At 35.2% G+C, this 25,732-nt stretch overlaps 3 protein-coding genes across 6 annotated transcripts; 2 read left to right on the plus strand and 1 right to left on the minus strand.

Moving 5' to 3' along the window:
* The first annotated feature begins 1,875 nt into the window (after positions 1–1,875).
* LOC137726840 (RNA polymerase II C-terminal domain phosphatase-like 1) lies at positions 1,876–10,131 on the plus strand. Of its 2 annotated transcripts, none has more exons than XR_015962248.1 (17): positions 1,876–2,591; positions 3,342–3,818; positions 4,004–4,214; positions 4,313–4,470; positions 4,600–4,670; positions 4,778–4,880; positions 5,003–5,086; positions 5,211–5,792; positions 5,906–5,969; positions 6,360–6,490; positions 6,568–6,621; positions 7,269–7,365; positions 8,013–8,378; positions 8,490–8,579; positions 8,708–8,773; positions 8,868–8,935; positions 9,397–10,131. XR_015962248.1 is itself a non-coding variant. In XM_068465796.2 (17 exons), exons 1-17 carry the CDS (start codon positions 2,313–2,315, stop codon positions 9,503–9,505), a joined length of 2,880 nt encoding a protein of 959 aa, XP_068321897.2. In that variant the 5' UTR covers positions 1,876–2,312; the 3' UTR covers positions 9,506–10,131. The 2 variants fall into 2 exon arrangements, 1 of the variants encoding a protein (XP_068321897.2); XM_068465796.2 differs by having other exon boundaries at positions 8,143–8,378.
* A 738-nt stretch (positions 10,132–10,869) lies between these two features.
* Positions 10,870–13,145, plus strand: LOC137726841 (clathrin light chain 2). Its single transcript, XM_068465797.2, has 3 exons — positions 10,870–11,380; positions 12,196–12,349; positions 12,434–13,145. The coding sequence occupies exons 1-3, from the start codon at positions 11,016–11,018 to the stop codon at positions 12,887–12,889; spliced, it is 975 nt and encodes a 324-aa protein (XP_068321898.2). The 5' UTR covers positions 10,870–11,015; the 3' UTR covers positions 12,890–13,145.
* Positions 13,146–14,020: 875 nt separating this feature from the next.
* Positions 14,021–17,080, minus strand: LOC137726842 (cold-responsive protein kinase 1). Of its 3 annotated transcripts, XM_088693727.1 has the most exons (8): positions 16,941–17,080; positions 16,695–16,755; positions 16,400–16,606; positions 16,153–16,265; positions 15,418–15,628; positions 15,091–15,328; positions 14,790–14,940; positions 14,021–14,571 (listed from the first exon to the last, which is right to left on the minus strand). In XM_088693727.1, exons 3-8 carry the CDS (start codon positions 16,479–16,481, stop codon positions 14,248–14,250), a joined length of 1,119 nt encoding a protein of 372 aa, XP_088549853.1. In that variant the 5' UTR covers positions 16,482–16,606; positions 16,695–16,755; positions 16,941–17,080; the 3' UTR covers positions 14,021–14,247. The 3 variants fall into 3 exon arrangements, with proteins under 3 accessions (XP_088549853.1, XP_068321900.2, XP_068321899.2); XM_068465799.2 differs by lacking the exon at positions 16,695–16,755 and having other exon boundaries at positions 16,941–17,079; XM_068465798.2 differs by lacking the exon at positions 16,941–17,080 and having other exon boundaries at positions 16,695–16,914.
* Between the last annotated feature and the right edge of the window lie 8,652 nt (positions 17,081–25,732).

Here is a 25,732-nt window from a genome sequence, read left to right on the forward strand (position 1 = left end):
GTCGGGAACACAGCCCTGTACAGTAAGTATAATTATAAAATAATTTGAAACTTAAAAAAAAAAAAATCAACCACTTGTATTATTACATTTAGTGTACCATACCGTGTTTTGACACACCAAAAAATTCTCATATAAGATGGTCAAAAACCTATAAGAGTCAAAGTACTCAATTCGATGCTTAAAAAAACCACAAGGCCATAAAGGCAAAACCACAGTTTACAAAATCCGTTCAAACAACTAAATTTTTCAAAGTAATAATAAATTTTATTAATAAAACAATACTTGGTATTATTGGTTCGTTATTTGATTACACCAAAATCCTTAACATAAAAATCTCACGAAGATCTACCACATCAACGTCGCATTTATCGTCAAACGCATCTAAAGGGGCAAGCGAAAGCAAATCTTATATTATTCGAGCCGTCAATATTATTTGACTCACCAAAGTGAGTTTCATACTTTTTTTCATGAAGATTAATCTTTTTTAGATACACAAAATTAATTTCATTACTGAAACACCTTTTTGTACAAATACGCAACACATTTTCCTGGGAGAATGTATCAAGATCAATTTCTTATCCTCTAAAGTTCGAACTCTTAAATCATCACGAAGTGGTCAAGTGATTAGGCCGAATTCTAAGTCTGTATTTCACACAGTTGATCTTTAGTTCGATTTCTAATATTGGTAAATCACGCGATGTTGCTAGTTGAGATTAAAATGTCTTTGTGAGTCTTTTCGACCCTAAAATTTTAAAAAGTTTTCGTGGCTTTGCCACCAACTGGTCCATTTTTTAAAGGAAAAAAAACTTTTTATTTTTTATTTTTAACAAATGATATTATTTATATTAAAAGGGAGGGATGAGCTTAGTCTCACAATTGACTAACAATAATGTGATTTAAATTCACCTTTAGCGAGAATCGAACATAAAACATTTCACATACAAATGCATATAAATACTCCTAAATCGTAATACCAAGTAACAAAGAAAAAAAAAACTCTTAGAAAAGTCTAAATTCTTTGATTTGCAATAAGTTAACACATTGAATAATGAGCATTTATTTGCCACAAATTTGTAACTCCATGAAACGTTATGTATGTACACGTATATAGAAAATGGTTGTAATAAAAAAGCAAACGTTATATCGAAATGAAAGTTTGGCAGACACAACGACACGAGGGCAAATGTGTAATATTACAGGCGAGAAGTCAAATTTTCAGAATCTCAAAAACCACAGCCGTACATAATGTCAACCAACCTCCATCTGCCACGTGTTATGATCCAAAATCTAACCTGTCAACCCGCCACCCATAAACTTTCCATATTGCTTATCTTCCCCAGCTTTATTAACTCACGTTTCACCTGAGCCCCCGCTTTTAGAACACCGTCACGTTTACCTCAACATTGTGTAACAGTATAAGGGTATGAGATAATTTATGACATGTTTACTTAAACGAGTATCAGCATTATTTTGATCTATGACTAATGCACGGATATAACATAATTATTTTTTATTCTCGTTTTTATGCGTTTATTAACTAATGCCGACTATATTACGTAGTTGTCAGATCTATATTAAGTATCCAAAACTAAAAAAACTTAAATTTAAATCAATCACAAGAATAATGACTTGTTCATTCTCCTTTTCAGTTTCTTGCTTTCTTGTTCCATGAATATTTTCCTTCAACGTAAGCGACGTGTTAATAATTATACGATAAAAAGTTTCATTTGAACGGAATTTGAATATCTGGTTCTGTGAATTACAGAAGAATTTTGGAAATTTATAAAAATAGCATGAAAGAAGTATAAATTAGGAAAATGGCCCAAGAGTCGAGGTGTCGTTTTATTATATTTAATTTTGTTTTATAATATTATTATCTGACATATGAATTGCACTGCTAATTTGACCTTTCGCTATCTGGATCTAGGGTTTCTCCTCGCGACGGCTCCCTCGTTCTTCTCCATCGTCACCATACCCTAGCTTTTAGCACCAGAATTCAGAACAAAAATCCGATTCCATTTCGTAAACGCTGCATCATCAATCAAGGATCTAAGATCTTCACTCGAAAATAAAACCCTAATTTTTTTTTCTTTTTTTTTCTACGAATCTCAGTGATTTAAAACCAAATTTGGGATTTTTTTTGGGAGATGACGACGATGTTGAAAGAAATCAACGAAATTGATGTTTTTATTGAATGAAACTTTGATGAGAGATCAAAGGAGGGAATAAAATTTCTGAGTCCTTTTCTTTTTTTTTTCTCTTCTTGGATGGTGTTTGGGCATTGAGAAAATTGGTGTTTGGCAAGTGAGAAAATGTATAAGTCCGTGTATAAAGGCGAAGATTTACTTGGGGAAGTAGAGATATATCCAACAGTGAACGAGAACAACAAGAATGTTCTGGATGAGTTGAAGGAAATCAGAATAAGCTATTTTTCTCAACCAAGTGAAAGATGTCCACCAGTGGCAGTGCTTCATACCATAAACTCCTCCAATGGAGTTTGCTTCAAATTGATGGAGTCAAAGACGTCGCCGTTGTCGTCTCCGGACACGCCGCTCTTTCTTTTGCACTCCTCCATGACTCAGGAGAACAAGGTATCGCAGCACAACCATTGAATTAAACTCCCACCCCCAAGAAAATAACAAAATTGCAGAAAAAAAAACAGAAAAAAATTGAAAACCCATATTCTAATTTAACCCCTTTTAACTTTATAATGTTGTTACAGAGGACTCTGAACAATTTCACATGGACCAATTTTGAATTTCACTATAAAGTTTGAAACTTTGGATGAACCCAGTAAAATTTTTGCCCCAAATTGCATGAGCTGTATGAACTTTTAACTGTTTTGAACTGAAACTGTGGACTTAATTTCATAGAATTGTAAGATGCACTTCATTCCTCAACTTACTGAGTTTAGTACAACGACAGAACGCTTTGATGTTGAGAATATACCTTATGGTTATTTTTTGGTGATGGCTTGTTTCTGATCTTGCTGTATATTTGCTTGCGGGATTGTGTGAATGGTTACATGTAGAGATGATGATTGTGTGAATTAATTCACGAGTATTGGATGATTTTGTTTTTGTTGTGTTCTAATTGGATGTGAGTGTTTAAGGAAGAACTCTAGAATTCTGCAGTACCAAGTTTTCAGTTTTGTTATATGTTGGAATGCAGCCTAGAGTCCTTTATAAAATGGAAACATGCAGTTGCCTAATTCTTATCATGGTTTGAACTTTATTTGTTAATGTTGATTGAAAAGTAAGTTTTGTTTCTGCCTGTGTTATCTGGAATGAATGGTAGTTTGTGCAAACCTTGAGAATGATTCCCGTCATGCTTTTCTTCAGACTGCAGTAATGCCACTAGGAGGGGAGGAGCTTCATTTGGTTGCCATGCAATCGAGGAATGGTGGTAAACAGTGCCCATGTTTCTGGGGATTCTATGTTGCATCAGGACTATACAATTCTTGCCTTGTCATGCTGAATCTTAGATGTCTGGGCATTGTATTTGATCTCGATGAAACACTCATTGTTGCAAATACCATGCGCTCTTTTGAGGATCGAATTGAGGCCCTACAGAGGAAGATAAGCACTGAGGTGGACCCGCAACGTATTTCTGGTATGCTTGCAGAGATCAAGCGGTATCAAGATGACAAGTTTATATTGAAGCAATATGCTGAAAATGATCAAGTTGCTGATAATGGGAGAGTTGTCAAAACTCAATCTGAGGTTGTTCCGGCCTTGTCTGACAATCATCAACCTATTATTCGGCCTCTTATACGATTACACGAGAAGAATATTATACTTACTCGCATTAATCCGCAGGTATGTAATTACCTTGTTTATTATCTTTGTCATCGTTTATTTATCCTCATTTGGTTATTTTGGTCAACATCTGCTTGATCCGGTTGTGTGGATGGTTTTGTTGTTTTCGCAATATCTGTCTTTTGTTTGTAAGTTTCCATACTCATCGTTATAAGGTCCTAAGTAACATAGGATTTCTATCTTAGATTCGTGATACAAGTGTTCTCGTGAGGTTGAGACCTGCATGGGAGGATCTTCGGAGCTACCTGACTGCAAGAGGGCGCAAGCGGTTTGAGGTTTATGTTTGCACAATGGCTGAAAGGGATTATGCATTGGAAATGTGGAGGCTTCTTGATCCTGATTCAAATTTGATAAACTCAAATAAATTACTTGATCGTATTGTCTGTGTGAAGTCTGGTAATTGTTATATTTCATTTATAAATTTTGTTTTGCAATTTCACTGGAAATGAAATGCATTTCTCCATTTAATTAATGGATTTCATATATTATGATAGGTTCAAGAAAGTCATTGTTCAATGTATTCCAAGAAAGCTTATGCCATCCTAAGATGGCATTGGTAATTGATGATCGATTGAAAGTGTGGGATGACAGAGATCAACCTCGGGTGCATGTTGTTCCTGCTTTTGCCCCGTATTATGCTCCTCAAGCTGAAGTAAAAGTCTTTGCTGTGTTTTATATGGATATTAACTTTTTAAACTGATCTATTGTCAAAAATGCACATTTTACATATTTATTTATTTTCCTCTTTAGCTTGAACTCATCGTACCTCCTAATATTACAGGGAAATAACACTGTCCCTGTCCTGTGTGTTGCAAGAAATGTTGCTTGCAATGTCAGAGGTGGATTTTTTAAGTAAGGAATTAATGTCTCTAAACTGTTTTCGTGTAAAGCCATGCTCTGTTTATGAGCAAAGTAATGGTGTTCTGTTGGCATGACATCACCTTTTGGTGTGATAACAGAGAATTTGATGACAGTCTTCTACAAAAGATACCTGAAATTTTTTATGAAGATGATATTAAAGATGTCCCTTCACCTGATGTGAGCAATCATCTAGTTTCAGAGGTTAGTTGGAACAATTGTATGATATTCTTTTTTTTTTTTTAATGAAATTTCTCCTGAAAAATCTCCTCCACACCACAGTTGTCACAATATGACAATTCCACTAATAGATTTTGGTTGTTCAGGATGATACTTCTGCTGTAAATGGAAACAGAGACCCGCTCGCTTTTGATGGCATGGCAGATGCTGAGGTTGAAAGAAGACTGAAGGTATATAAGGATTCAGTATTTCCATTGACATGTGAACTTTCCACTTTGGATGAACGTTTTTGTGCATCTGCATTTGCGAATTTGTTAAAGTTAATTTATTGGTTGACCTATTTCTGGCATGTAGGAAGCAACCTCAGCTGCTTTAACGGCCTCTTTAGTAGTCACTAACATAGATCAAAGGCTTGCTTCTCTTCAGTACTCAATGGCTCCTTCCTCTAGCACAACTTCACTGCCATCAAGTCAGCAATCAGCAATGACTTTTCCTAATATGCAGTTCCCTCAGGCAGCTTCAGTGGTTAAACCGTTGGGTCATCTTGGCGCTGCAGAACCAAGCTTGCATAGTTCTCCTGCTAGAGAGGAGGGAGAGGTACCTGAATCAGAGTTAGACCCTGATACAAGGCGGAGGCTACTGATTTTGCAGCATGGCCAAGATACAAGAGAACCACCACCGAGTGAGCCCCCATTTGCTGCCAGACCTCCAGTACAAGCCTCTGTTCCACGGGTGCAACCGCATCCAGGCTGGTTTCCAGTGGAGGAAGAAATGAGCCCTCGGCAACTGAGCCGGATGGTACCCAAAGAACTTCCATTAGATCCAGATCCAATGCAGATTGAGAAGCGACCTCATCATTCATCTTTTTTCTCTAAGGTTGATAACTCTATTCCATCTGATAGGATTCTTCAAGACAATCAAAGATTTCCAAAAGAGGTATTTACACTTTGTTGATCTGGCTTTAATCCTATTTTGTTATGCTGAGTGGTGGATGTTGCATGTGACTGGATTGTAGACAAGACTAGTCCTAAAAGATTATTGTTTTCCAGGCATTTCATAGAGATGATCGGCTGAGATTCAACCATGCATCGGCTGGCTATCATTCAGTGTCAGGTGAGCTATGACATGCACAATTGAGTACTACGATGATTTTCATGGTTTATTTTATTTATTTTGGTACAAATTCATTGATAGATGCTGCTTTCAAGGCTTGAACATTTTCCAAAAGTACTTTTACCATCAGCAGTGTACTATCATAATTTGCCTAGAGTTTCCCATGTTTGAGACTATACCATGGCAATGATTATTCTTTTTTGGAAGGTTATTAATCGAGTATTATTTACGCAATCGGGTTATCTTATCTTCTTTTTGAATTTTTATCCAAGTGGAATTTAATGGTTCTTGTCTTTCTTAAAATGTGTAACTAACAGTTGTTTTATTTGTATGTAATTATTGTATATTATCATGAGAGTGGTGTAATATAACGGGGACATGAATTTGAAGGTGAGGAGATTCCCTTGAGTCGATCCTCTTCCATGAATAGAGATGTGGACTTTGAATCTGGACGAGCTATATCAAATGCAGAGACTCCTGCTGGAGCCTTACAGGAAATCGCAATGAAGTGTGGAGCCAAGGTATTTTGAGCTGTTTGTGTTGCAGTAGAAAACTTACTCTTCATTTTTTGCATATATCAAAACCTCGTGTTCCACAGGTGGAGTTTAGGCCAGCTTTGGTTGCTAGCACGGAACTCCAGTTTTACGTTGAGGTACTTTCAATCTTTGGCTTACTACCTTATAATTCCACATTAGTTTCTGGGGTATCACGTTTTGAACTTATCTAACCATAGTTTAATATTTTCTTGGTGAGAGTTTGGGATGTGTAAATAACTTAACTTGTCTTTGAAAAAATTAAACCATTCAGTAATAAGTCATATCGTTTGTGACATTTGATGTACATTTCAATTTTTGATATTTTAGGGACTTTATGTCCACAAGTTGATAACTTTGGTTTCGAGTGAAGAGGGAGCTAAGACAGGAAATCGCATTCCGTTTGTATTCTATTTCATATTAAAATGATGGTTTGCTTTTATAGATCACATCTTAGTATCTTACTAAGTTTTGTTGATATTTTTAATTTTTTAAAGCAGATTAGTAAATATGTGTGCTCCCCATTCCATAGCAATACGGTACACTTGAAAGGAGCATATCTAATTGATGGTAATGGGTGTAATTAGTGTTGGTAATCAGTTGTAAATGGCCTCAATAATTTGAATCAATGAATTTCATATGCATTGTAGGTCAAACTGTACCATGTAGCTTATCCCAGAAATTGTTTTTATTACTTTCTGATGTTGCATTTTCCTTTGTTGGGGATGCCACACGTTAATTAGTTTATCCATTTTGCCTTTTGTAGGCTTGGTTTGCAGGAGAGAAAATTGGTGAAGGAAGTGGTAAAACAAGAAGGGAAGCTCATTTCCAGGCTGCCGAGGGTTCTCTAAAAAACTTAGCCAGTAAGATTTCTTATTGCTGTATTTATTGCCACTAGCTTGGGCGATCTGTCGTTCTCAATATTATTTTCGTGCCTGTTCAAGTGGTTCTTGTACCAGTAAATTTATGCTCGACAAACTGATTTGATACTAGAGCAGTGATGGAACAAATTGACAACTAATTGATTTTTGACACATGTGAAGCCCACCTCAAGGCTAATATTCCATTTGCTTCTTTTCTTCCAAAAATTAAATGATGGCAAAATGTTCTAGGCAGCATTGTCCTTGACTGTTAAGCCACAAACACTACAATCTCCTAACTTTCGATGGAAAAGGATATTGTGGAATTAAGTCAATATATGACATATTTTTAAGATCTATCTTCTGCTTAATATTTTAAACTCTCGAGTCACTGATATAATCATACTGGAGCTGATCTTAGATGATTATTCTGCTGAACGAAGTGCTTTTGTAGCAAAAGCCATGGATGGAGGATTGAGGGGTTATTTTAAACTTTGTCAGCTTTCCATCAGGGGTTAAAGATGCCAGTCAATCAATTTTGAAAGTTTTTAGCTGAACAATTAACTGTTGGAACAATACGAAACTACTGACCGAGGACCTACTGCGCTAAAACAAAGTCAACTTGCTTATGAAATTATTGCACAATACAGGATCTGTACTAGGGAATATTGGATTGGCTTGGTTCTGTCCATAGATGGGAAAATATTCTTGAGGTATCTCTCTAGTTTCCTTTTTTTTTTGTGTGTGTGTGTGTGACAATCCTGGACAACATTTTTGCAGATATATACCTTTCCCGCGTCAAGCTTGATTCTGTGCCTGTTAATGGGGAAATGAGCAAGTTTTCTAATGTTAACAACAATGGTTTTGTGGGTAATGCGAATTCTTTTGGGATCCAGTCATTTCCCAAAGAGGAGTCCCTGTCATCTTCAACTTCATCGGAGCCTTCTAGGCCACTAGACCCTAGGCTTGAAGGCTTCCAAAAATCTATGAATTCAGTCTCTGCCCTCAAAGAACTTGTAAGACTCAATACATGATAGTTTGCAAGTCTCTCTATCTTTTTTCTCTCGTATTTCCAGGTGCTGAATGATGTTATGATTATTGACGTTCCATAATTTTTACTATTTCAGTGTATGATGGAGGGCCTTGGTGGTGTAGTTTTTCAACCGCGACCTCCACCTTCAGCTAATTCAGTTGAGAAAGATGAAGTGCACGTACAGGTTTGTATTTGCCATGATTACATGCTTCATTATTCTGAATCACATTTGAGTTTTGTCTTGAAGCATGTTTCTTTTCTCTTTCTGCCCCCTTCCTTTCTTTATAATTCTCTATTGTTATTATGTTACAGGTTGAAATAGATGGAGAGGTCTTGGGAAAGGGGATTGGGTTGACGTGGGATGAGGCTAAGATGCAGGTAATTTTTCTACTGGTCCAATTCGGAGTACCCTTCATGGTGCCTAGTCTTTTTGAAATGTAATATCTGTCCATCTAAACAATCTTTTCCTTAGGCCGCTGAAAAGGCGCTCGGAAGTCTAAGATCAACTTTATTTGCTCAGAAACGTCAGGTTTCTCCAAGGTGTGTGAATTCATCAGTTGCAAGTGTGTAATTATGTTTGCCAATTTTTTAATGAAGTTTGAACTTTGGTTGGATCAAGCAGCCCCGAAAGTGAGCCAATAATTCAGTTGGCTCTATTTCGTAGCTCTTGGTGCACATGACATGAAAGCTCTTGCAGCTTTGATTAGTTTTACAGCTCCGGCCAACAAACTAAAACTTATGAGGATAATTGAAAATTATACGTCGCTTTAAATTTTAGCAAAACTTTCTTGCTTTCTGTATTGACTTCTTGCAGAATATCGAAAAAATATGTAGGTTGAGACCTTGTCCTTTTTTTTCTCTTTGTAAATGTTGTTAGTTGCTAGTCAATATCCTCTCTCTCTCTCTCTCTCTCTCTCTCTCTCTCTCTCTCTCTCTCTCCATATATATATATATATATATTGTGTATTCTTCCCTTCTAATTTGGTGTTTCTGGTAAAAAGGTCTTTCCAAGGGATGCCAAATAAACGAATGAAGCAGGAGTTTCCACAAGTTCTGCAACGGATGCCCTCTTCTGCTAGATATCCGAAAAATGCTCCACCAGTTCCCTGAAAATCATACCACCATTTCATCCCCTTTTGGTTTAGCTACTGACATAACGTCTTCCGTACATATTATAGAGAAGGGCGAGGACCATGGAGCCGTAGCTGCTTAATTGTGGACAAGATTGAGGTTACAGCTTCGTTACAGATTCTTCTGAAAGAACGGGGAGGTGCTTGTCAGGTGACTAGAGTCCTAACATTCTTGTGGTTTTAAGTCGTTGTAATGATTTCCCCCCACAACCAAATATGCTTATAAGCCTCCTTGAACGTTTTCGGAAGGCAATGCCTTGTAACTCCTTTTTTGTGTGGTTGACGCATTTCTTCCAAGACTTTCGAAAGGGCCTATCTAGGTAGGATTAACAGTGTATTGATGTCTAGTTACCGGAAGTAAACTGGACACGGAGGCTTCGAGGGAGAGTTGCGGCTATGTAGTCCCGGCACGCTCTGCATTGACGGTTATTTCAGTCTGACTGCCAGTTTTCTTTCGGTCTCCATCTCTGGCAAAGATTGGGAGTACAAGAAAATGTCAGTCTTCTGGGATATGTTACTTTGAGGTGCAACTGCTTACTGATGTAAATTGAGCTTAATGTAATATGGTTTTCGCTTACCGTCGACGGATTGGAAATTTTGTTGCCAGTTTTGCGTTTGTTGATAATTTTTTTTGAAGAAACAATATTATCTACACTGAGGGGGAGAGGGAGTAGGCTAAGTCTCACAATGCGGTTCAAATTTGATTTTGGCGAAAATCGAACCTAAGATCTCTCACTTACAAATGAAGGGAAATACTATTAGATCGTAATATTAAGGGTTGGGTTGTAGATGCTCTGACGAATCTGGTAGCATCCTTACATAAGAGCAGGGTGTGGTGCGAGCATAAAATGCTGTCGTCAAGTGAGGTGAGAGAGTGAGAGAGAGGGATATACACATACAACATGAAAGTTAATAATTAATAAAAAGTTTTTTAGACAAAATAGTTTTTGACATTCTTGATATTGAAAATCGATAGAAGTAGTCTCTGAGTTTGTCTACTATAAATTATTTTGATCATTTTATGAAAAATCTGTTAATATTCTCGTTAAGTGAAATGATTGGTTTGACAAGTATAGTCTTAAAAAAGTGGTTAGATGGTCGTTTCATGTGACAATTTAACGAAGATATTGACATATTTTTCACATAATGAAATGGTTTAAGATGGACAAACTGATGACTACTTCAATCAATTTTTATTATCAAAGATCAAAATAAATAATTATGTTAATTTCAAATACTATTTAATAATTTTGAAAGTATTTTCAAAACGATTGATATGTCCTCGTCGCATACTGCATCATGTCATAAGATAATATATATATATATATATATCGCGTAAAAATGTGGTGGTCCGAAAGTTAGTCAAATTTCACAGCGAAATTTGACAAGGACAAAATTAGAGCTTCTTCCATTAGTTTCCAATTAAAACCTCTTTCTTTCAACTGAAATCCTCTTCAGACAGAGAGAGACAGAAATCGCCGCCGCCAAAAATGGCTTCCTTCGACGCTTTCAGCGTGGACGGCGACGATCTTCATGCCCCGAACAGCCAATTTGACCAGGACGACGTCGTCGTCGAGAGCTACGCCGACTACGGCTCCTACACCGACCACGGCCCCGCCGCCGCCGCCGCCGCCGCCGCCCCTGACTCCCCGGATGTTTTCGGATTCGACGGTCCCAGCGCCAACTACTCCCACTCCACTCCCTTCGATTCAATTCCAGTTGAGAACGGCAACGGAAATGGCTACGGCGTTGGCGAGAACGGAATCGATGATGGCGTCTTCACATCCGACGGTCCCGTGCTCCCGGAACCTAGCGAGTTTGTCGAGGAAGGTTCCGCTCTTCGTGAGTGGCGGCGGTAAGATCCGGATCCGATTCGCTTTTTTTGGGAAATCTAGTTGCTTGCTTTGTGAGCTGCTGCTTTAGATCTGTGAAATTCTGCATCCGTTTGATCTTAGATTTTGAGCTAAATATAGGTGTCTGTATTGAACTATTGTTAGATCTGTGTGATTTCTTGTAGTTGTGATCACTAAAAGGTACGGAAATGTTAGTTCATTAGTTGCGATTTTTCGAGAAAGGTTGATCAAATTGTTAGGTTTATGCGGTTCTTAAAGACATAGATCAGCGATTGATTGTGTTTGTGTAGTTTGGAGCTGCTTCTAAACCAAATTGTAGTGCTTTTTGAGTCAAATTTAGTGAATCGGAATGAGGATTGCTATTGATTTTCTTGGATCTGATTGCCAGAAGGAAAATTTTTTGCTTTCAATCATAGAAGAATAAGTTCTTTCTTTCTTTGCTAGACTTGCTATAGTGAGTTGTGTGCAAAATTTAGTTTCATTTGAGGTTAATCAAACTTCATCGGAATTTTTATCAACTCAATGACGAAAAAGGGTGGTTCAGTTTTTCCATCAAATCCAATCGGATGGTCGGTAGGAAAAAAGTCTTGGGTATAACAGTTGAACTACAGCAAACTACTAATGAAATAACAAATTTGTCATGATTGTTGTTCAAAACGACAACGGTAAGTTGATTGTAGTCATTCTAAACGACAACGGTAAGTTGCTTTAGTGATTTGTGCACGCATTGGTCGATCTGCACAAAAGTTACAAGTTAGGTAATGGTGTTATATTTCTGCTAGAATATTAATGACCTAACTTGACTTTTCTGGTACAGTCAAAATGCCATCCTGCTTGAGGAGAAGGAGAAGAGGGAGAAAGAACTGAGGAACCAAATTATTGAAGAGGCTGAGGAGTTCAAGCATGCATTCTACGAGAAGAGGAAGCTTAACGTTGAGACCAACAAGGTCCAGAACAGAGAAAAGGAGAAGGTAAGTATTGGAATGCCCGCTTCTTGACAACTGGCTGTGGTTTTTGGTTCCTAATGCTAACAAGTTGGTTTGTATGTTGAGCAGTTGTTCTTGGTTAATCAAGAGAATTTCCATAAAAACGCTGACAAGCAAAGTTGGAAAGCAATCGCGGAGCTCATTCCGCACGAGGTTCCCAACATTGAGAAGAGGAGAGGCAAGAAGGATCAAGAAAAGAAACCAGGGATCCAAGTCATTCAAGGCCCAAAGCCGGGAAAGCCCACCGATCTTTCAAGGCTGCGGCAAATACATGTGAAGCTGAAGCATAAAACTCCACCTCACATGATTCCACCCCCACCCGCTCCAGCCAAAGACGCCAAAGACGCCAAAGACGGGAAAGCTCCGGCCAAAGATGCCAAAAATGTAAAGGATGCAGCACCAAAAGCTAATGCGACTGCAGAAGCTGAGGTGCCTGCTTCAGAAGCCAAGGATGCCACCTCCAATGGTTCTTCAAACGCTCCCGAACAAGCCGCTCCTGCACCTGCCGAGGAACTCGCTGCTTAATTCGAACCCTTCCATTTTTTTTTTTTTTTTTTTTTTTTTTTTTGAGATTCTAATTAACTATCGGCTACAAATCGCCGGCTTCGTTTGCTACTTATTATCCGAAGATTGTAATATTTGGCCTCCATGAATTAGTGTTTAGGTTTTAATTGTGCAGGCCTTTATATCCGTTGGTGTTTGAATGTGTTGTGTTTGGGATTTGAGATTTGGAATTTTCATTGTTTGCACACATTTTATGAATATTTACTTTTTTGGATCAGCAGACGCGTTGTGATGAACTGCATCCACATTTGTTGTGATGAGGACGAAATTTTGAATTAAAATAATGTCGATTCCATCAACCATCCATGATGCATATGATCATCTTGTTTGATGTTTACGGATTTAGCCAAATTGGTAAGAGAAATTGTGTTTCCGTTTTCAACTTCGAAATTTGTTTAAATATTCATGAATGACGTATACTGTATGGTGCGAAATTTTGCAGGGATCCTAGGGATCCTGTAATCGGGATTGTCAATCATACATTGTGCTGTCAGAAATTATTTTAAAATTTAAAACTAAATGTAAATAGTACATAACAAAAAGTAATCGCATTATGTACGATGAATGGTCACGATCACGGAATCCTTGGAATCCCTATGAAAACTTTTCCATTTTGCAGGGATCTTTTATAACGACGCCTCTCAAAACTTTCTTAGATAAAAACCATATGAAGCACAACTCTGAAAAATTAAAATTAAAATACATTTTTGACACACGTTTTTGTGAGGTAAATAATTTATTTTAATGATCTGAATTGTCTATCTTTTAAGTCTTTCTTCAAAAATCATGTCTACCAAAAAGCACCAAATTTGAAACCATATGGTCGGTGGACTAAAGTTTAGGGTCTCTTTGTACAACCGTATTCGTACCATTTTCGTCAATGAAAATAAATATCTTAATAGTCTTGAATTTCTCTAATTTTTTACAAGAATAATCTATGAATGATGTTATAAAAATAGATGATTCAGATCATTAAAATATATTACAAAATATACCCCACAAAAAACGCGTATCAAGGGTGTATTGATGAATTTATCCAACATTCTTGCCTTCCATTGTACTCCTCTGAAGTAAAAAATATAACACCAGATCAAAAATAACATTGCAAATTCATTATCTCAAATAAGCTCTGCTTTTGACAAAAAAAATAATTATAGACTCTGCTCAAACCACCCTCTCCCTACTCAAAATGGCTAAAAAGAAAAGAAGAAAAAAAGCGTGTAAAATGGTTGACAAAAATTATGAACTGTTGAATAATTTCTTGCGGACTTGCAGATAATTTCATCTTCGTCTGCCTCCGAATCACATTACATTGTTCTTCAGCGAGGTGTTACTTGAGTTATAGCGTCGGGGACGGAACTCATCTGACTGGTAGTGGTTTCAGAAAATGATTTTTTACTTGAAGGTCCGCTCAGGCTCCCTGAACTGTTGAAGAAACCTGGGGCTGTAAGTTGTTTCTCGTTGAGTCTTATGTTTCTCGAGAGCATGTCAAGAACCTGGCTCATCTTTGGTCTTCGGTTTGCTGCTGCTTGGGTGCAGAAAAATGCCACCTTCATGTACCTAAGGACTTCTTCCTCCGGAAATTCCCCCATCTCCGGGTCAGCTAGCTCCAACAGTCTCCCTTCTTCATGGAGCTGCCATGCCTATCGAAGAAACGAAAGAGTTGTAAGAGGAAGCAGAATAAGACTGCGAGTATAATCGTGGAAAAGAACGTAAATGGAAAATGAAACAAGTCCATATGACCTCAACAGCTACAAAGTGTACAAAATTGCAACATAAGATTGCGGGTATGATCAAGGAAAAGATGAATGAATCTGATGATGCCAAGAATTTTGTCGAAAGATGGAAATAAACAACACACCCATTCAAGCAGAAACTTTTCTGTCCCACCCCAGTCTCCCTTGGCACTGCCTCTTCCACATACTATTTCAAGAATAAGAACGCCAAAACTGTAAACGTCGGCCTTGAGGGTTAACTGACCTCCCAATGCATATTCTGGTGCCAAATAACCACTGAAAAAAACAAAACTAAAGCATAAGCAGCTACATAAACTCTCTGTATAATCTCCTATTGAATTAAGCAAGGAAAATACAATGCAACATAAATTCCTAACTGAATCAATCAAGGAAACTGAATCAACTAGAAATATGAAAGTAACGTACGTTGTTCCCGCAATCCTTGTGCTGATATGAGTGATATCATCAGGGAAGAGTTTAGCCAACCCGAAGTCTCCGATTTTCGGGTTAAAATCTGTGTCTAAAAGTATATTACTAGCCTTGATATCTCTATGTACAATATGTGGCACCAGTTCTTCATGAAGATACGTAAGACCCCTGGCAGTACCCAAGCAAATGGCTGATCTTTTTTCCCAATCCAGTTTGATGGTTCTACTCGTTGGACCTACAAACAAAAGGAAAACAAATTAGACTTATCCTTGTGTATTGTGTAACTACAGTTTTCTTTACATGCTAAAAAATTCATCCATTTACCTAATAATGCATGATCAAGGCTTTTATTCTCAACATATTCATAGACCAAAACTCGATCAGCTTCCTGAACACAGCACCCAATCAACTCAACAAGGTTTGGATGCCGGACATTTGAGATAGTGTTAATCTCATTTAAGAATTCACGGACTCCCTGCTTCGACTGAGCAGCAAGTGTCTTGACAGCAATATGCTTTCCACTTGTCAGGGTTCCCTAGCAAAACGCAGCTAAACTACTAAGACAATATGAAATGTCATGGACAAAAACCATCTACGTATTCTGATTAATGCATAATCATTATTAAAGTTTGTCCTTTGAAATGTAAGACCAGCAACGAAAGCTTGGAAACTAGGAAATAGAAATTACTGTCAAGAAACGTCGCAGAATTCAATCCAAATTGGTGGCTAACATTCTTAATCACCGCATGATCTAAAGCAAAAACATAATACTAGGAAAATACAAAATCACTAATTTTCTCAAATCTTGAACTATAGGTGAGAGTTTTTAGCTGACCAAACATTGCATCTATGTGTTAAAAAACATAAGGATAGAACTTGAAGTGTTCTTAAAACGAAAACCCAATTGCTTGATATTTTGAGCCAACTCATTTGTCATTGCAACAAATTTGGAATCGAAAACAACTAACATAATTCGAACCACAGATATCATGAATTCTCTATAATTGGTGCAAAACTTCCAATTATAACTATTACAAGACAAATGCATAATCTGAGTACCTTGTAAACAGTTCCAAAACCGCCTCGCCCGATCTTATTACTCGGATGGAAATTATCCGTCGCGGATCTTAATTCATTGTAGGAGAAGGCCTTGATATTTTCCAGCACATTCTCTATGCAACACACAAAACAAACAATCAATCACAATTACAATGATGATCCAGCAGAATCACATGAATAAAAACCAACGTATGGAGGTAAAAAAATAACAAAACCAAAAAGTGGGAACATTTAACCATGTCCGTACCATCAAGATCATGGCCAAATTGACCAGAACCAGATTTCCTTTTCCTCTCAGCAACCGAAGCACCAAAGCAGCTGCAACGCATGTTAACTTGTCCACAATAATCAAATCCTACCTTCTAGGTTCTCTCAAATTTACAGAAAAAACAGCTCCCTTTTGATCGGAGAGCCCTCCCTAATCAGATTTGGACCGACCCATGTTGCCAAAATCCTAAATTTCACAACCAAATAATCACAAAAATTTCCTCAAAACACCAAAAGTTCTAACTAATATGATTTGAATATACGAAAAAACCCACCTCGTGGATTTGCTGATTACCAATCAAGTTTTGATGTCCTGATTCCCTTTAGCATCTGTTTCTGGCAGCAACCATGGAGAGCGAGAGAGAGCTTGAAATTGTCAGTTAATAAAAAAAAAATATTTAAAAAGTGCAATCTTTTATAATATAAAAAGGAAAAAAAAATGGACAAGGAGAAAGCTTTTGGTGGCCGTCTCTCTTGGTATTAAAATGCAGGCTTAGGTGTGATTTGTGTATTTTGTTTACCTTTATGGGCGGGCGGAAACGGAACCGTAGACTCGTACTTGTGTTCCCATCTCCATTAACTGTCACTGTTGCTGCTCAAACTTGAAGGTGACCATTTTCCTTTTTTCCTCTCCTCTCTTTCCTCTCTCAGTGTTTTTTTGGGAGTATTTATCAAATACAGCCAAATATTAGTCTTTAATTTCAAAAATGTCAATTTTTATAAAAGCATTTAAATATATTCAAAATATCACTTAAATGTACTCAAATACCCTTAATTCATACAAATAACTAATTGTTGATTAAAAGATTCTTGTGCGATAATCAAGTGGTGCTTTCACTAATTTTTCTAATATGCACTTGAAGAATTTCTATTCTGTAAACCTTAAAATATGCTTTTTGTACTTTCTAAGACGTGTCGGTTCCCTTACCACAGTTAATGATAACCTTCAAAACATAATCCGGACACAGACAACACCCTTAATAATGCAAAGGTGGAAAATTAAATACGAAGCACATATAATCCAAAGGAAAATTGAGAAAATAATGTTACAAAAATTGATAGTTCATTCTTCTATAAATATTCAATCGAAAGAATAAACTACAAAAGCAAAGAGAAAACGAATACGAGAAAAAGTGCAAAAAATTAACCATCTACACTCATCTTCGTTTAGGGATGCACAATTCTTCACCAATAGTCAATGTCTTCACTAGGTCTCCTCCAATTTTAAGGTTTAGCTGTGAGAACTCTTCATCTAATAGGGTTTTGGTTTTTTAATTTATTAAGTTTAAAGCTTAAGGGTATTTGTGTCTATTTAAGTGATATTTTAGATATATTTGAAATTTTTTATAAAAACTGATATTATTTAAATTAGGAGCTAATATTTCGCTATATTTGATAAATACACTTTTTTTAGCTGCTCATAATTTGCGTCTTGTAATTAATTGACATCAGTATTCCATTTTGCTATGCTCACAATGACATCATTATTCATTTTTTCTCTTTTTATGGGAACATCGTTTGTCATTGTATCGATTGTATTAAATCACATATATAACGTAGAACAACTTACATAGTATTGATATATCTAAATTCTTTCTCCTACTAAAAGCATATCTAATGCATTGCGCAAGGGCGGGAGGCTGAATCTAGCACCCCAAATTGTGGATATAGTCTAATTTTTCTTTGTTTCGTTTTAAGAAAACACGTTTGACATATTTTATTTAGGAAATATAACATTCATTAAGGATAAATAAGTCAATAGATAATATTTCATTTATGTACTGAAACAAACTTCATATTGTAATAAGTTAAAATTTTTCTTGGTCTCATCTTAATAAAACATGCATCCACATCGTTATAATTGTTAATGAGTGTAAAAATATGCAAGAAATAAAATACTTAGTGCCCATTAAATCTTATTTAGAACATACAATATTTATCAAGGATAAATAAGGCAATAAATAATATTTTTAACTACACATCAATTAAATTGGTTTGGTCCCAACAGTATAACTTTACAGGGGTTTTACGGTATTTTTAGTAAGTTTTGAACGATTTTGTTTTGATCCCTGAAAAAATAATTTTTCTTGAAATATAGTTTTGAATAATTAAACAGTTCAGAATATGTAAACAAACAAAAAAATAAGATGAAATGGATTTGTTAGACTAATTAATTTGGGTTAATTTATTAAAAACCACTTCCAAAATTTGTTGTCCGTTCTGGACCACCAATGTTAAAGCAATTTACAGCATGCAATACCGTTTTCTCTCTTTCTAGCCTCGTTCATTTTTAACACATGCAAGCATATGCAACTAATCTATATTTTTCGTATAGGATGGTGTTATTTATACATTTTATTTCATCTACCACACATTTCGTTGACTTCTGTCATTTGATTTGCTTCGATTCATTCGATAGACAGACATGAATTAAGAGGATGTGTAAAATGTAAAAAGAAGTATGAGGTTTCCGTATGAAATCAAGGAAATCGGATCCCAAAAGAATGTATCGTTTAAATGTAAATGCAAAGCTTTTTGCTCTAGTAATTAAACTCGCCATTTGTCCATGTTGTAATCGCGGAACCATAATTTTTTTCGCAATTAGGCGTGCAAATGAAACTTTTTATAAAATAGCTCTTCAGATTTGCATAACTCCTCATTTTAATTCCTGATATTTGAAATCAATATAATTGGTCCATCTGAGTTTGTCCACCATCAATCATTTTGGTCATTCATTGAAAAATATCCATTAAATAAGAATAGAATGACCAAAATACCCTTAATTTTTGTCAAATTATGTTGCCCCATTATTTATTAAAGTAAGGGTATATTTGTCATTTTGATCCTTATTTAGCATAATTTTGCACGGACTAACCAAAATGATTAGTGGTAGACAATCACAGGGACCAAAGTATACAAAACTCATGGACCATTTTGGCTATAAAACTTTTTTTTTATTTTTAATATTGATTATAATACTTTTATTTAATTTGTACAACGGGTTTTCATATCTTATAAGTCAAGCGCCCTAGATATTAGTTTAATCTCAAGTTAAGTATCCTATGTCTAATAATCTAAAACGAAGCACCAACAACATATATTTTGCAAGCACATGCATCATAAGTAAATGTTGTTGGTGCTTAATTTGTCTCTAAGCTAAAAATGCACTTTACTTAAGTTATTTTTATTATATTACATACATACATACATATACATATATATATATATATATATATATATATATATCACGATCTAATCAAATACACATTATATTGGATATTTTTTATATTTTAAATTATTATTAAGGGGAGAAGGATCGGAGTATTAGAAACAATTCCAATTGATAATTTAGAGCAGATGAGAGTATTGAACTCAAAACGGATGAGTATAAACTTAACACTTTATCTACTAAGATATTGAATATCTCTATATGTAGACACAAAGCTATAAATTACTTACACAAAAATATAAAATGAACATTAGATTATTTCCTTAATTTGTCTTAATTCTTTTTGTGGTCAATATTGATATTGAATTAAAGGTCGCTAGCCACCCAATGCCCGGATCTTAAAAATTGAAGGGTGCTCGACTTCAAAGTCAAGAACTCAAATGGTAGCAAGCATTTGAAAATTATGTGTTGTATTTTTCGTGATGTAAGTTTCAATTTAAAAGAGACATAATTTATTAATATTCCAAACCGTTATAATTGGCAATCATATCAACAACGACCATGGATCATCGGTAAAAGAAGACCAATTATTCTAATTACCTCACACATATATATACGTATATATTTTGAAAAATCAAAATACGCTACGAACAAACAAAATATTAAATTATTAATAATGTTGTATTAAATGAAAGAGAACAATATTAATTGATCAAAACCGTACATAACTCATAAGACTACACTGAGAATGACTTGTTAAAACAACAAATACAACCATCACAAGGTGACGCAGTGATTGGGGACGAATTTCATGTTCATATTTCACACGGCGCATCCAATGTTCGATTCCTAATGTTTGTGAACACGATGGTGGTCGGGGGAAGACTGAAATGTTTTTGTCAGTCTTCCTGATCCTCAAAATGATAGAATGTTGTGATGAAGCCACTAACTGGTCCCTTTAAAAAAATGAATTCAAGCACTCTTGTATATAGAAAAATACTAAAACAAACACTCTTGACCCAAAAAAATTACAAATAATATAAACTAAGCAACTAATTTTCCAACATAATCAGAAAATCAATATGTAGAGGTTTTGCAATCATAATCAGAAATATGCGACCGTAACCAGAAAATCAATATACTGAGGTTTTGCAATGGTCAACATATGCCTGCGTGTAATTTGTCTGCTACCGTTTGTCCGGGCTCGATTTTTCAACGTTCAGCTTGGAATATATTTCGCCTCATCTGGTGATTTTTGTACCACAAAATATAAAGTGATAAGACATGGAGATTAAATGTAATAGGCCATACAATTCAACTTATTTTTTTGGTTTTACATTATCTTAATTGAATGCGTAATTGTTGGTGCTTACAACGTATATTATGAGCTCACAACGTAACACGCGCATGCTAAATTGTTAAATAATGTTTATCATCATTTTTTTGATCAACGATAAGATTAATTTGAATTTAAAATCTCTTTTAATATTTAAAAATTAAAATATCACTAATTCATGAGTAAGTTAAAAGTCCGTAAGTATACACGTACATCCATCCGTTTAAGGTTTAAGTGAGTTTCAACGTCAAGGCTCATGCTTCCAATTACCCATATAGGTCTGCATTATTTTCAAAAGTTGTTTTTTGACTTGAACCATATATAGATGTCTTAGAAATTTATAATTCCAACTCATGATGGAGCTTAATGGCTTCCGCCCTTAGTGTTGTCGAATGATTTTTAATTCAAGTAATATTATTATTATTTAAGTTTATTTAAAAAGGGAAAGAGTTTGAACTCGTGCAAGTATTTAAATTTGTTATATGACATAGTATCGTGAGGCGCTTAACATGCTACTACTAATAAAATTCATTGTTATGGATGATGTTATTTTTAGAAATTGGTTGTGATTACTTTGACTAATTGTTGATACTTTTTTTTTTTTAAACCAAAGCAATAGAGATAATTCATTAATAGAAAACACAAACACAAACACAATACGTTACAAGAACGGTGTCAACTGGGAGTTGATATGGAGATAATAAAGCACAACAAAGAACAATATTAAATCCCCTACATAGCCACCGCAACCAACACACAAGGAGCACATCGGTTTGAATATGGCACAATAGATCAGCGGTGGCAGGTCCAGAACTGAGGATCACACAATGCCAAATCGCTAAAAAACGAGGTCACGCAAACCGCAATCGGCACAAACAAACGCAGTTACAGCTCCATTGAAAAAGAAACCACCGTCGGCTCATCTTCACAGTGCGAAAAGAACTTGCTAGTCTTAACCATGTGCAACATAGCCGTACGGATCTGCAACCATGACTATCTAAGAAAGGAGAATCCTCACCAATCTGGCCATGGAAGGCTGCCTAGCAACGGACCTGGCCATGGGTCCGCCATGAGTCCGTCGTAGGTCCACCGTGAGTCCTCAAAATCACCTAAGCAAGGTGGATTTGCAGCAGTTATGGCCAAGGACACTAGAACGACCGAAGAGAGCTAGCTAGTCTCCTTTGATTTGCATTGAAAAACTTTATTGAGTAGAGATTGAAGGACATTTCGGTAACTTTGATTAAAAAAAAAAATTCAATGTGTGCTTTGGAATAATAGATCAATCGTTCAAAATATTTGGTAATGGAACAAATATAATCACTCTCTATTCAGCATATGCATATATTTCGTGAAGAAAATATGGTTGACCACTTACATATTTAATACAGTAATTTTTAATTATTATCATATAAATCATAATTTGACATGTTTGAAATTAAGATCCTTTGATCGAGTATCCCTTGTTGTAATTTATTTTAGTGTTAAAAAAATGGAATTTCAAGTTTTGACGTTGTTTCATCAACACAAAGCCTTTTCTTTTGCCATCTCTTTCAAGTTTTGTTTTTTAAATAAAAAGGGTTTCTCTATTTTAATCCTCGATAAAGATTGAAATTCAATTAAAACCTTATGTTAAATTATATATTCATTATAGTCATTTGGCTAAATTTCCATGTCATCATAAATATTAAAGTTCATATTTTCTTGTTTTTAAATATTTAATGCCTTTTTTTGGTTCCCATAGTGCCCATATTAAATATTTGGTTTTATTTTGCTCCATATTTTTTGGCATTGACTATTGTTTGACTTTCTCAAACGATAAACATACCTCGCTCATCTAGACGTCCAAAAAAATATTAGTGATACGTTACAAGAATTAAACAAGTACCTAATTCAAATTATTCATTATCACCAGTCAAAGCATAGAGGAAATAAAAATACCCCAAATCATATATTATACATAATCGAATGCATACATAATCGAATGCATTTAAACAATGTCCTAATGTGCTTAAATCATAGTACCTGATTGAATGCACTAAATCATAATACCAAGGCAAATGCACCTAAACCATAGTACCTACCACAATGCATCTAAATCACAGTATCTAGTCGAATGCACCTAAATATGTAATCAAAGTATCTATTTGAATGAATCTAAATCATAGTACCTATATGAATGCACTTAAATCATAGTATCTAGTCGAATGCACCTAAATATTGACAAAAAAAAAAGAAAAGGTCTTCATTACAAACATTGACAAAAGGGTATAATTGGAAGAATAACAAAGACATAAATGACAACTAATGTGGAATTATGTCGGCTGACGTTGGTCAGGTACTTAATTTGAAGAAAAACTAATGAAAAAGGGCTTTGAAAACTTTGAGTTTTAATGATAAGAACAAAATAAAAGGTAAAGTGAATAGTACCAAGATTGATTTTTTTGTGTAAAAATGTAGTTTTTCGTTAAAGTGAACAGTACTATGAATTTTTTGTTGAAACTCCTTTAATTCAATTGTTAATCTTGCAAGTGGTATTTGTCTAAACTAAATCATTTTCAAAGATTAATATCTAGTTTCCTAAAAATAAAATGCCCTAGATTTCGCAAACTTAGTACATAGCCCATGATAAAAAAAAAAGGTGATGCCATTACAATATACTATGTACATAGCCCTCTTAATTTTAGAAAATGAATTACTAATTTCTCGAATATGAACTAAAATCAGTTTGAAATTTGAACGAGAATAAAAAAAAAAAAAAAAAAAAAACCACTACAAAATATCTCATATGCATCCTAAAAATAAGTTATAATAAATGACGTCCTATGATTGTTAACAAAAAAAAAAAAAAAAAGGGTCTTCATTACAAACATTGACAAAAGGGTATAATTGGAAGAATAACAAAGAAATAAATGACAACTAATGTGGAATTATGTCGGCTGACGTTGGTCAGGGGCATAATTAAAAGGAAAACTAATGAAAAAGGACTTTGAAAACTTTGAGTTTTAATGATAAGGACAAAATAAAGGGTAAAGTGAATAATACCAGGATTGACTTTTTAGTGTAAAAATGTAATTTTTCGTTAAAATGAACAATACTATGGGCTTTTCGTTAAAACTCCCTTAATTCAATTGTTAATCTTGCAAGTGGTATTTGTCTAAACTAAATCATTTTCAAAGATTAATATCTAGTTTCCTAAAAATAAAATGCCCTAGATTTCACAAACTTAGTACATAGCCCTTGATAAAAAAATGGTGATGCCATTACAATATACTATGTATGTCACATCCTGGTTCGGGTGGGATCATTTTCCGGGTCCGACTTCACTGTAACACGATATTGTCCGTTTTGGGTCCCCAGCACACCCTCACAGTTTTGTTTATGGGAACTCACACGAGAACTTCCCGATGGGTCACCCATCTTGGGAGTGCTCTCGTGCGCTACTCGCTTAACTTCAGAGTTCCCATGGAACCTGAAGCCAGTGAGCTCCCACAGGCTTCGTGCAAGGTAGGGATGAGAATATATATATAAGGATCACTCTTCTGAGCGATGTGGGATGTCACAATGTACATAGCCCTCTTAATTTTAGAAAATGAATTACTAATTTCTCGAATATGAACTAAAATCAGTTTGAAATTTGAACGAGAATAAAAAAAAAACTACTAAAAAATATCTCATATGCATCCTGAAAATAAGTTATAATAAATGACGTCCTATGATTGTTAACAAAAAAAAGAAAAAAAAAAAAGAGAAAAAGAAAAAAAAAAAATGGGGTCTTCATTACAAACATTGACAAAAGGGTATAATTTGAAAAATAACAAAGAAATAAATGACAACTAATGTGGAATTATGTCGGCTAGCGTTGGTCAGGTACTTTTTTCAAAGAAAAACTAATGAAAAAGGCTTGAAAACTTTGAGTTTTAATGATAAGGACAAAATAAAGGATAAAGTGAATAGTACCATGATTGATTTTTTAGTGTAAAAATGTAGTTTTTCGTTAAAGTGAACAGTATTATGGGCTTTTCGTTAAAACTCCCTTAATTCAATTGTTAATCTTGCAAGTGGTATTTGTCTAAACTAAATCATTTTCAAAGATTAATATCTAGTTTCCTAAAAATAGAACGCCCTAGATTTCACAAACTTAGTGCATACAAATTACAATCACATTAAAGCATATATAATTGTAGTGTTAGACAGAGAAGCACATCACCAGCACAACAATGTCTCCTCCTTCCCAGTCAGACCAAGAAACTGTCGACTCCTCCCTCCCTCCTCCTCTCTCTCTCTCTCTCTCTCTCGCCTAATTGTTTAAGAAAATATTCCCTCCCTCCTCTCTCTCTCTCTCTCTCTCTCTCTCTCTCTCGCCTAATTGTTTAAGAAAATATTTTTATTCTAAGTTTCTATGTGTGGTGGATAGGATGCGACATTTTTATTTTCGAAATTTAATTTTACGTTAACCAATCACTTTAATATTTTGCTTAATAACAAATGTAGGTTACCAACACAACGCATTCATTGTTGTCACTTAAAAGAAAACTATCCGCTAATATTTTTTGCCTTTTCTAAGTTTGTGTATTTGAGATCAATTTTTATCCATAATAATGTTTTTATGGATAACGCCACTCATAAGGTCACACGAAGGGTGGAGCCAAGAATTTTAAAAGGGGTGGGCAAAATTTAAATTGTTGGACTTGAAAGGTGCAGTGACATAAATTGAATTTTAAAAAAATATGACTTTTGTGCACTAGATAAGGGCAAAGTTGAAGTAGCAATATATTCACACACTCTTGTTCATTTTTTTTTTAATCCAT

Source organism: Pyrus communis, chromosome 5 (assembly GCF_041283825.1).
Source record: "Pyrus communis isolate YQ-2024b chromosome 5, ASM4128382v1, whole genome shotgun sequence".
NCBI lineage: Eukaryota > Viridiplantae > Streptophyta > Magnoliopsida > Rosales > Rosaceae > Pyrus > Pyrus communis.